Genomic DNA, 13007 nt, shown 5'->3' with positions numbered 1-13007 from the left:
CCCCTTTGATAAAGTTTTATCCATGCTTGGGATAGCAATTTAAACAAGGGGTGTTGTTGAGAGAATATGGAAGAAACTAGTGTGTGTCTTAACTGTAGAAAATCAAAAGGAACAAAATGACAGATTAAATCAGAAAATTGTCTGGCATTGTGTTGAAGTGGCGGGGAAGGAAGAGCAAGCTGGTCACAACAATGATGTAGAGCAATTTTGGTGGTGTTGAGTGATATTTAGCATAAGCCAAGAGATGATCGTCACTGGAAGCTGTGAGTAAAATTCTGTTCCATTTGCTCCAATGGCAAGTGATCCCTCTGAAATCAGTGGATTTAAGCCCAGCTTGGTTAAAAGCAGATACTTTACCATAAGCCACTGCAACATGTGAGGAATTCTGTCATTCAAAACCTTATGATAATTAAAGGAAAGAGAGGAAATTAAAAGGAATTTGCAAGCAGTCAGTCAATGGACTAAAAGGTGCTTTAAGAACCAGTTTAAAACCTCAGCCGAGGAGTACTCTGACCCCTGCTAGAGGACAAAGAAGACCTGGCAGATATCATGTATGACAAGGTGGCTGTACAGGATGGTCCCTGGCCTCTCCTCACCTCCCATATTCGTCCTGGGAAATGTTGAGGCTGCTGGCTGGCCTGGATCAGGAGTACTCCAAGACTTCCTATCAATGTCATGGTCTTATTAATGACAAAGGCATTTGGGTTGTAGGTCTGTTCCCCAGCACTACTTAATTGATTATTGTTGATATTGCCTGAGTAACTGGTGTGTCATCAGACTTGTTTTGTTTGTACTTTATTTAACTCTCTTCCTTTAATTGCATTGTCTCACTTTTTCACTTCCACTAATTATATCAGAAAGAGCTGTGCTGTTACCCAAAGACACTTACTGCAATGGCTAAAACACTGTAGTCCTCCAGAGTGTCAGATAAAAGAAAATGATTTTGCTGGGTTCTGATTTCAGTCATATACTTTCAGTTCTTGGTTTCCTACAGAAAAGAAATTTATGGGTCATGTTATGTGTGTGTTAGGGTGGTGTCTCCATCTGTCCTACAAGCCCAAGAACTTCCAAAGCTGGAACACAACGTGTAACAATTATATCTGGCAAACATTAAACTTAAACGTGTACACACACATGCACATTCTTACCTTTATCTTCTTTTACTTTGCTTTTCATAAAAAATTAAAAAAAAAATAAGAAAAAAAATATTCAGTGTGGTGTTATTGCATCTAGAATTATCTAATTCTATCTGGAAGTTACTGATATGATATACAGGAAAATTTTTGTGAATCGTGACTAAATGCTGCAGCTTGAGGAACTTGGAAACATCTTTTCTTTGACAAGACTTACTTTGCTTTTACTGACTTAATTACCAGTTGCTCAGTACCTCATCAACAAGACTGGGATGAAAGTTCTCTCTGTAGCGGCTCACAAAACCAGGTATAGCCAAGAAAATGTGTGTGCTGGGATCTGTTCCAACCGTTTGATGTTTGGCTATGAGGATAATTTGACTTTCAGCAGGTTTTCCCTCATGCTGTGTTTTGCCCTGGGACCCTGTAATTTTAACTTTGCTCAGCTGCAGAGCGATGCTCAGGTGACCGGGGAAGGTGCTATTGTTCAGCCCCAACTTTGACTCTTCAGGACAATGTGGTGTTCTCACTCAGAGCATCACTCTGAGCAAGCAGCTTTCTCAGGAGTATAGTCTTTACGTGCCTTCTTTTTTCAGTGCCTCTTTGTGTGGCAGAGCTGTGTCCATAACTGGCATCTCAAAATCCAGAACAAGTAAAGTCATTTTTAGTGTGTTCTCAGCAACATAATATATACGCGTAATTCATATAAATTACCACGTAAAAGCATTCATTTACTGAAAGCTACACAGAAGTCCTCCCTTAATACAAGTTAAATAAACACAGTTTCATGCCACAAGCCTTTGATTTACCTGTAAGAAAGAAGACTGGGAAGGAGGGAGAAAGCAAAGTCCGAATGTTGGTGCTTTATCTCCCTGGGCTGGGAACACAGCATGGAGATGATGCACTACTTTTTTCTTGTTAAAAGCATTGAACCATTTTTGTTAAATGGTTTCAAAACACCATGCTACGTAAGCAGTTGCAATGTGTATGAGTGATGGCAAGGGCTCCAGCATCATGTTCTTGTGACCTGAGCCAGAGTTAGCACCCAGCATCCCCTCCCACTTCTACTTTTTAGAAAATCTTAGCACTGTTTTTCTAATTATATGTTATTTATTTTTGCACAAATTTCATTAAGTACAATTCTCAAATGTAATCATGTTTCTTTGTTACTCTTCTTTCGGAAGAGTAAAATAAATTTAATCTCTTAAAGGGAAATTATGTATATATATTAACTTCTATTTATTCCTGTCCTTAAAATGTCTTTCCCATTTGGGGACATTTATTTAGAATTGCAAATGAATCCCATTCTTTATAATAGTATCTTTTTAATCTTTTTCATTAAGATTTTGCTAAGATTGGTACTAAGAACACAAAAGTCCCTGAAAAGAATGAATACCAAACTCTACAGCCATTTAACTTGAATGCTTCCAGTAAGAAAGTTTTATCTATTTGTATGTCTAAAGTAGCTAAAACATTTCTTTAAATTGTCAGATATTGTAAAAATTTTGTGAATTTAAGCATATTATTAAGGAAAGGAGGAAAGGGAGAGAAACAGGAAGAAAAAGAAGGTGTGGAAACTGAAAATTATATAATGACAATAGCAAGTAGTTATCACAGCTGATGTGGAAAAGGTCTAGGAGTTGTTTTTGCCATATTACAAGGCAGAAAATGACCTCAGCTGGAAGATTAGAAAGATGTTGTTTCTTGAACACATTTTTTTTTTCCACCTGTACTCTGGTTCACTTGGTTAAGCAGGCCAAGATTTAGCCACCCAGAATTTTGTCAGCTGAAGACTGCTATTGCTTGTCCAACAGAAGAAGAATTAAATGCGTAAGAACTGAGTAGCTGTGAGAGCTGAGTAGCTGAGTAGTAACTCAATTTCTCAATGGAGTTATTGGCATATTGTGACAAGAAAAAAATATAGGAGAGTCAGATGAGCTGCCTCAGTGGGTAGAGCAAAACATATTTACTGAGTTATACTCATTGCACTCTCATTAAAAGAACAAAGTTATTGCAAGTATTTGTTGAGGGATTTTTGAAACAGCAAGGAGGCCATGACTTGCTGCAGCTGAGCAAACCAAGCTACCAGGATGACTATGAGAAGTTCCCATGACAGTGTTCCCACATCCCACGATTGAGGAATTTAAAAAATATTGTTGCCAGCAGCTGGCTTCAAGGATGGGATCTACGTGACTGCTAATCACAAGAGGGTTGTTTTCTTGCAGGTGGCATTGTTTTCTTGCAGTTGTTTGTCTGAGTGCTTGTGTGAGACACTATCCGCCCCTGTTAAGTTTGCTATCAAAGTCAGGCTATTCAGTTAATAAAGGGAGAGCATGATCTGACCATACTAGTGTCTGTCATGTTTTCGGCTGTTCTTCCTGCAACAAGCATCTTTCTTCAGAGCTCTGTCACCAAATGTTCATTCATAGCATAAATGTTTCTCCAGAAAACGTAGTGAGCACAACGGCTGTTGCATTGACTGCATAAATTGTGTTTCCCAGTCTATAAAGCAACATGGAAACTACAGGGAATGTACTGAATCTCAAAACAAAGTTCATTTTTGGTGGGCTTCTGATGATTTTGTTTTCTTCTCTGCATAGTATAGAGATCCCACGAGATTTTTACAGACCCATGCAATGTCTTGCATTGCTCCTTTGGGGCTTCTAAAAACAACAGTCAGAGATCGAACACTTCACATTTGTAGATCTTGATTAGATAAAAAGAAGTTTCAGCAGTTCAGAACTTAGAAAATATTTAATGATTTATCCAGTGTTTTTATTTCTGATATACGTGTCAGACACACAGCTGTTCCCTGCAAACGTACCAAAATATTCACAGCATGTCTTACATCATATTCTCTTTTCATAAGCCCTGGTCTGTGTTCTGATGACCATCTGTGTCTGACACAAGGAAAAGGAGAGAAGCTGCAGTGCTGTCCTGAGTCCACTGGGCTAACAGCCATCAGGGCCATATGCCTGAAAAACCTTCTTGGAGTGCAATTTCTTTAATGGCAGTCTAGCTGACCTGCTGGTCTGTGCCATGCTACTTGGCTGTCTTGACTCCTTCTCTGCTCTGTGGTCCAACAGAATGCTTGACGTTAAAGGGCATTTTTTTTTTTTATTATTATTATATATTTTTTTTTCTGAGCTAATTTTCAAGACTGTGGAAAGAGTGCTAAAAATCAAAAGTCTCTGATAAGTCTGATAAGTACCCTGAGAAGTAGGGGAAGGATGCACTTGGAGAAGAATGCACTTGCAGAAGTGAATAAGCCAGTACCCCTGACAGCATTGCTTGGCTATACTGAAGGCATCAATACTAACCCATTATAAAACATTCAGAAGCCTCAGCCATGCTCTGCTCAGGCAGAGAACAACTATATATCGTCTCAGCAGTCCCATATAAACATAAGAAGAGTCTGAAAAAGTGGAAATCTCCCTGGATACAAGCTGGGCTCTTGTCTGAATATAGACATCATATTTTGTTCCCATTTTAGAAAATTGTTTCTTAGAAGATTTCTCTGAGCATCCTGGTCTAGTGGGAGGTGTCCCTGCCCATGGCAGAGGGTTGGAATTAGATCATTTTTAAGGTCCCTTCCAACCCAAACCACTTTATGACTACGATTCTTAGAGCAGAACCAGTGCCTTAGTGAAATCCAGTGATTTGGCATGTGTGCATATTTGGGTGGCTGCCAAAGGGAAATTTTAATGCAATATATTTCAGTTCAGGTGAACAAAAGCTGAGTGGTTCACCTATTGTGTCTGTGAAGTACTCATTTAAATGTCATTACTGTGGCTGTCTGTTTTGCTTTGCAAAAGAATTCTACTGCATAGGTAGCTATTCAGTCAGCTGTTCATTGCTAAGTAATGTTAATGCATGGTAATACTGCCTATAAAATGGTGTGAATACATTTAAAATAGCTTTGTATTTGCCTGGAGAGAAATGCAGAGAATAAAGAAAATGCTTGTGTCATTCTTTGAGGAAAACTGAAGCCAAGATATTCATAATTCCATGCTTTAGTTGATTTTTTTTTTTTTTTTAATATATATATATTTAATATTGTCAATCTCTGGAAAAATTGATAAAATTTGTTTGTAAGAGCCTGGCAATGATCCTATTTAAATTTAACCATTTTAAAACCAAAGAAACAAAATAAAACATAAACACTTGGAAACAATTGGATCTTGTGTTACTTTAAGATTTTTTGAATTACTCCTGATTTACAGAGGTGTAGAACTTAGATCACAAACTGGATTAATTGCTGAATACATTTTTACCTACCACAAAAATTAAAGAAAAAATTTTAGTTAAATTTCAATTTTTAAGCAGAGGTTGGTGAAAATCATGATGCTGATGACACAGGGAATGCCTTAAAATTATGCCATTGGGTCCAGCCATATTTTGGAAAAAGTTTATGTGCCATGTGCTCTCCTTTTGTCTTGTTCAGGACAGTTGCCTTTCAGCCTTCTCTCTGAACTGATTCTTTGCACATCTCAATCTCTCCATTTTAGGTTGTATATTAGGATAAATTTCTTTACTGACAGGGTCGTGCAGCATTGTAACAGGCTGCCAAGGGAAGTGGTTGAGTCACCATCCCTGAAGGTCTTCAAGAAATGTGTAGATGTAGACCTAAGTAGCATTTGTGGTATGGTGGTGGACTTGTCAGTAGTAGGTTAAAGGTTGGACTAGATGATCTTAGAGGTCTTTTCCAACCTGAATGATTCTGTGATTCTATGATTCTGTGAAAAGATATGATTCATCTCACCTCACCTAGCTATCTAAATTATATTTGTGTCTAAGTGGGTCATATTGAATTCTGTGGTTAAGAAAAACGCTGGTTAAAGACAGGCACCGCCCGAGAGAGGCACCACCTGAATCTGGTTCATTTGCAATATGACAGACTGAACCGTCCTCTGAAAAGCACTATTTTCCATCTATTCATTGCAAAAACTGTCTAACAAGAATAAAAACTTGTATCTTTGTGCGTTGAACTGTTACATGACTGTTGTCACTGAGAAAAATCAGACCTGCTGCACCTGATATTTCTGATACAGATGTGTATGATATTGCAGTTCCTTTTCCTTCCAATCATAGTGCTTTCAGGAAATATTTCCAGCTGAATGTATTTTCCACTAGTTTTCATTTTCCCACACATTTATGACCAAATATGTATAAGTTGCATGGCTACTAAATGAAAGGAAGTAATTAATAATTCAATCTACTATGCATTGTATTATAATGGACTAAGTACGGAAGAAGGATAAAGCTTACTCATAGTAAAATTTACTTATAGACTTTATATAGACTTTTACTTATAAACTTCATATACACTTTATGCTTTACTTATCGATAGCTTACTCACTCCTGCATGGATGATCTTTGCCAGTATCTGCTGGAAGGACATTTGATATCATGTTCCCTGAATGTGTGTGAATATATCACGCTTTAAATTGAAAGAAATTCCTCCACGTCATAATTGAAATTTCTATTTATTAATAAGTGGTGCAGTTTTTAAAGACAGAACATAAAAAATCAGTTAAGAAGTATTGTTTGCATAATATATTGAAATAAACATATTAAAGTTGTTCAAATATTGGACAGTGCCAGAATATAAATTACACATACAGTTTAAAAATTACAATAAATAATATAAAGAGCACTAAAGGCCACTTGTAAAAAAGTTGTGTTCCCTTGTCAGCCAGAATCTGAAAAGCATCTTTGTAGCATGGAGAAAATTTCAGTGAGCAAGGCACAAATACTAGTAATAATAAGATGCCATAACTAGAAAACAAAATGCAGTTGTCTATGTAACCTTCAATCTCAGCATATTCTGAAGGATGGAGATAGGATCCTGCTTTTTGCTTCACTTTACTTCAGAGGGAAGCTGCCGAAAGCTGAACAGGGAAGGATCAAATCTTACAGCCTAAATAATCAGAAGTAATAGTGATATCCAGTGTGTTCATTCTCATGGTGCCCAGCTAAAGACACTTCAAAATGGCCCCTTCTTCCTCTGCACCTCTGGAAATGGTCTTTTAAAGGCAATACCTGTGTTCAGTTGGCCTTCTGAAAAAGTGATACCACTTCAAATTCATGAGGTGCTGTAGAAAATTTTCATTTGCTCTTGGCACCTAAAGCTTAGTGGAGGGGTGCAAGGATCTAAGATCTGTCTCTTTCTCACATGCTTTGCACTAAGTGGGACAAATCTAGTTCCTGCAAAAACTGGACTCCCAGCAGGGATGAATTTGCTTCCTAATCTACATTTTCTGATTGCTTTAATTTACATTTTCTGATTGCTGATCCTGCAAACTGATCGGACCACGGTGCTCACCTGAAGGCCATGAGTCAGCCGTCCTGCTACACAAGGGTTCAGGCAGGAATTAGTTTGTGGAATTTCTGGGCCACAATTTGAAACAGAAAAATATATAACTATTTCCACTCTGAACCATAACAATGCAGCAAAGTTAGAGATAAGAATCAAATAAATATACCCAAAGTCAGCTCAGGGAAAGATACTATCAATACCTCTATATGTGTAGTCCCCAGTTATTTTAACAGGAGCCAAACCAACTAATTTAGCACAGGGAAAAGCCAAGGTAAGGACAACAGCCATTACCTGACTAGTTTTTTTCTTAAAGGAGCAATTTGCTAAATGGAGCATAAACCACATTTTCTACAACAGTGTGCTTAGCCTAGACATTCACTTCTGCATTAATGAAATATTCTTGGTTTAAATTTAAATTGTGGAAGCCTGACTGATGATAATGTTGCAAAGAGAGGTACAGAATGTAAACACATATTCACTTTTCCAAAAACTTACAGATAAGCTTCATTTACAGTGACAGAAAAATCAGTGTAAAAATATCTCAAAATCATTGAAATTCATAAATAAAGGCAGATTAGGACCTAATTCTGACCCAGTGCATTTGTTTGAGGCTTCTTACTGACTTAAAGGAGAGCAGAGAAAACCCCACACTTGCTAATTATAAAAATCATTTCAAGGTCTGAAATGTATTCTTGGTTACTCATAGGAGTCAGCAAAGAGCAGATCCCAACAATTAATTGTTTTCTTATGTTAACTATATATAAACAAAGATTCCAGAAAGATTTAACTCCAAGAAGACTAATAGCTGAAGACTGGAATGCCACACACTGATGAAAGACGGGTATGAAGAGTAATAATGGACCTGGATGACTCTCCCACCTGAAATTGTTAATAATTTTTTCTTTATTTGTGGAAAACCTACTCTGAGAAACAGTCTTAACCTTTTAAATGTTTCCAGGGTTAACAGCCACAGATACTTTATTTTGTTTGTTTTGCCCAGTATCTCTGGCAGACACACAAACTGCAACTCCTCGGTTGACACGCTTCTTGGACTCAACCTAAGCTGGAGTTTTATGAAGTTTTGGTGCACATCTCAGATCTGGGAAGATTTCCAGGTCTCACCTTACTGGTGATATCTAGACACATTTACATTGCCACCACAAAGAACAGAATGAATGCACTCTGTTTTTTGTTTTGTTTTGTTTTTTAATCCAGATGATCTAGAAAGACAGTGTTGCTGAGCACATTGCCTTTCTGAAGTGACCAGTGACTGGTTTCAATGGAAATAAGTGTGTTGGGTAAAATAAATAATAAAATAAGCTAGTAAGACCATACTTGACCCTCACCTAGTGTATTTTCCAGAGGACCCAGGGATGCCCACTGTACACAGCCTTTGTGAACTTGCCACCAGCACCTTTAGGATGAAGCAGGCCCTAACTGGTCACTTAGCAGGTCGTTAAATATTTCATGATGTAACTACAGACACCTGGCCCTGTGTTTTTAACCTACTTATGTAAATTGATACTGACAGTGCATTGCAAATGCAAATTTGAAGGTAGTTCAGCTGCTGCAGTGCACAGATTTTAGGGTAGCCCAAATCCTGATTTCCCTAGGGGTGCACTTTTGTGTGCAGATAAGACTGATCCCAATCCCTGCCTCTGCTTGGATTTTTTCTTAAAATTAATGTACCTTTATAATGAGTTGATTTACAACTTTTCAGCCAGGATTAATACTGAGAAAATATTCCTTTTATATGACCTGGCATAGGAGAGATTAGAAACCTGAACTGAAGAACTGGAGGGAGAATTGAGCAGAGAACTGCATGGCGTAGCCACTGTCAAAGGTCTTCACAAACAAATTTCTCAAATTGCACTTGGCTTTGGGCTGTCTTGATTTTTGATTTCTCATCTCTAGAAAGAATCTTAAGAAGGGCCAAACTCCACTGAAATCAGTAGGAATGTCAGGCACTTGGCATACTAGAAATATGAAACAAGCTTGTCTACCATATACTTACACACAACTTCAGAAGAAGTCTAGCAATGTTAATATAAGTTTTCATTACTTTTCATTCATCACATGAGGGTTAAGTTTTATGACTCACCATTGATATATATTATTACATTAAAAAGATTGCAGCAACTACAGTATAGGTATTTCCTAGAATCATTGGTGGCCAAAAGTTTTTTTCTCAACATGTCAGATTACAGTGAATTACACTTTCATCAGCTAGTTTTATTCTCTTTGAGTTTAGCCATGAAACTGCAGCAAACACAGACTATTTGTCAATTAAGTAATTACCAAAATTGTATCTTGTATTATCATAGTTACTGACCTCAGAATAGCCCATGGACTCAGCTCAGTCTTCAAAGGCTGTAATTGGTGTGCTTTGTTTACTCAAGTAACTACAGCAATTTCTTCTCCTTAAAGATTTGGCCCAGAAGGGTGTATCATGATTTTAGCTAAAAAGCAGATCCAGTCTTAAGAGTACAAAAATCCTAATCCTTTAGATGTCTCTTAAATAGAGAATAAATAATAGAGATGAAGGCAATGCCTACATCTGGAAAAGAAGAGAAGATGCCTGGATGAGATGTCAAAAATATGAAAGAATCAACAAACACAAAGTTTACTATAGTGGTAAAAACCCAACAAGGTGTCTTTCACCAAAGCAAACTCTATCCAGGCCTGTGCCTTATCCAGTTACAGATACACATGGGAATCCCAGTAGGGTGCATCTCTTTCTTGTGTTTTAATTGTATGTATCAATGATGCTCAGTTGTATAGCTGCAGTATAACAAGCAGTCACTACAGAAAAATCACTTTCTAATGTCTTTTTTTGGTCAAATACTTATTTCTTTGCTGGTCGGTGCTCTAGCCATGGTAGTACTCATTAGACATTTGGAGTGGCAGGGATGATTCTTAACAGAAAGTGGACAGGAGCCATGGTAGAGAGGCTGCACCATGGATCAAAGGGGTGGAGGTGAGAGCCTCATCCACTGACTGTGGGTGTTTGTGACATGCCTACTTCTAAGGAAATCACCCTCAGCTCCCTTTGAAGTCAATTGGCAATTGTAGATAATGGAGTTAAAGGTCTGATTAATCCTATCCTAAAGATGATGTATGCTTTGGTTCTTGTACCCTGCGCTCACTGACTGTATTGATGATTTTTCCACAGCTGTAAAGTGCATAGCAATAAAATTTGACATCAGATGGACACTATTTCATGGACTCCTGAACTGAGATCAGGTGAATCCTGCATAGGATATTTGGACAGATTGTTTGCACTAGCTGTGCAGATACTACATTCCCATTGTGGTGGTGAGATCTCAGTTTCATTTTTGCCTTGTGCCCAGTGGGCTGGATGGTTTCCTTGCTCTCCCTCAACACGTTTTCCAGTTCCCATGCAAAATGTTTGGCTGAGGCCTAATGAGTATATTTATACCTCTGTTGCTCAGGGACAGGACACAAGAATTATATTTATTTATTTGTACATTGATGTTAAATATGATACACATACATGGATTTGGAGCAGTCCATTTTGAAGAGAAACTGTAAGCCAAACCCTGGCATCTTCCTGCACTGTGGAACCCCCAGGGAACAAAACAGAGAGACTCTGCTCAAAGCACCTGACAAATATTAGAGAATTGAGTCTCACAACTTGTATATATGTAAGTATAACTCTGAATTAACAGATGGGAAACTGAAGCACACTTGCATTATGCAGCTTACTTAACATCATGTAAGACAATAAAAGAGTGGAGAGTAGAAACCTGGGGTTCCCTACATTGAATACCTTTTGAATACCTTTTTTTTTTTTTTTTTTAACAGAAAGAAACCTTGTCCCCATAAGAAACCAATGGGCTTGGCAAAAGTTTTTTCTACAAAACAGTATTGTAGTCGCACTTCCAGTAATTTTATAACCACTAGTGGAGATTTTCAAAGTATCTTGAGGAATTTATACAGTAAATAAATATCAGTGACTAACCTACCCCTAGTTTCATTTGGCATTGTATTTCATGGGTAGTTGTATAATAGAACACATGAGAAACATTTAGTTTACAAAACTGTTTCAGTAATGTTATTTACTTTGACTCAGCTTTTTCCCTTTGACTATTAGATCCTTTTGGCTAGGTTGGATAGAATTGATTTACTTATATTGGAAAATGGATTCAGACTTTTTATTTCCACAAAAGGATATTGCTTCTGGAACTGTTTTGACTTTGCTGCTCATTTTACAAAGCGTAGCAAGGACCATCATATCTTGGCTGTTATCAATCCACCTTGTATTGAAGAGTATCAAATAGATATGTATCATAGAAGAAATCAGCTGTACCATTTATATAGGGTAAAGTCATGCAAATCGTGCTCAAAACTAAGCTCCTTAGTTTTGGTAGCATGAAAAAAACTGCATTAGTAAATTGTATGAAATGGTGCAGAATGACTACCACTAATTACACATGCATCTTATGCAGCCATTGGTGTTTTGAACTAGTAAGCTTTGGGTGTAGAGTAAGAGAGATATACAAAGTATGCTTACATTACATGGAGAAGTCAACCAGTGACTAACCCTCCCCGACTTTTAAACTGGCTTATTTGAAGGGGTCCATATTGAATCTGAAATCCCATCCCCTGTTGAAGACAAAGGCATGGAGCCACTTGGTGTAAAAGGATCGGTGTCTGTGTCTGTTTCTCCCTCTGCTAGGTAGCGTTTCTCTCTCATCCATGCAGATCCCCCATTGGGGCCAAATGGAAAGTCATCTCTGTCTTGGGAGATACTGAAGCCACTTGGGGAGCGCTCAAGTTCCTCATGGTTGACAGAGAGAAGGGACAATGGCGTATCGCTGTCTCTTGTTAAGCTCCTTCTCTGCCTTGGAGACACTTTGTCTGAGTAAGGGCTTTGCAGGTCTCCTTGGGAGTGGTAGCTAACCTGCGAGTCCATCAACGTAAATATAGGCAAAACTGTTGGCCTTTCTGCATATGAAGTTGAGGAAGGTGTGGCTTGCAGTTTGCCAGAGTTTTGCCCACCCGTTGATAAATGTTGTGAATGAGTCATATGACCATGTGCTGAGAAACCATAAGGACTGACTTTGTTGACTGGAACCTGCTGGAAGCTGTATGGAGTTTCATGAGCACACTGCTCAGTGTATTTGTATATTATTGTTTTTAATTCAGAATACTTATTTTCTTCTCTCTTCTCCTTCGCAGGAGAAGCAGTTTCTTTCAATGGACTTATCTCAGCGACTTGTATTTGCAGCTGTTCCATATGATGCATATGCATATCGACAAGAAAATCCAGTTTCTTCCCCATGTCATTAACCTGAAAAATACCAATTTTATCATATTGTCTCAGTATTGTTATTTAATAAAATAATCAATGCTTTCATAGGTATGCTTCCCCCACAATTATGTGTTGCCATCTTTACTGGTCATGAAGGCAATTAAAAGATAATCATGAGACAATTGCAAGATAATCATGACTTTTTCTTGGAAGCTGGACTGCAGTGGATGTCAGTTTATATACTAATTGCCTCAGATTAATTGCTTATGAATTGTACCAGCAT

At 37.9% G+C, this 13007-nt stretch overlaps 1 protein-coding gene across 2 annotated transcripts in view; it reads right to left on the bottom strand.

Moving 5' to 3' along the window:
* Positions 1 to 6600: 6600 nt before the first annotated feature.
* The window catches only part of KCNQ3 (potassium voltage-gated channel subfamily Q member 3), a 195646-nt gene continuing 189239 nt past the window's right edge, over positions 6601 to 13007 (bottom strand). For both annotated transcript variants that reach the window (XM_027452720.3, XM_027452721.3), the window contains one exon: positions 6601 to 12763. In XM_027452720.3, the coding sequence (XP_027308521.1) occupies positions 12026 to 12763 (738 nt within the window). In that variant the 3' untranslated portion in view covers positions 6601 to 12025. The remainder of the gene's footprint in view (positions 12764 to 13007) is intronic.

The sequence above is a fragment of the Anas platyrhynchos genome, chromosome 2 (genome assembly GCF_047663525.1).
Source record: "Anas platyrhynchos isolate ZD024472 breed Pekin duck chromosome 2, IASCAAS_PekinDuck_T2T, whole genome shotgun sequence".
In the NCBI taxonomy this organism is placed as follows: Eukaryota; Metazoa; Chordata; class Aves; order Anseriformes; family Anatidae; genus Anas; species Anas platyrhynchos.
Note: the sequence above shows the minus strand (reverse complement) of the source record. Positions and strands in the feature narration are given on the sequence as shown.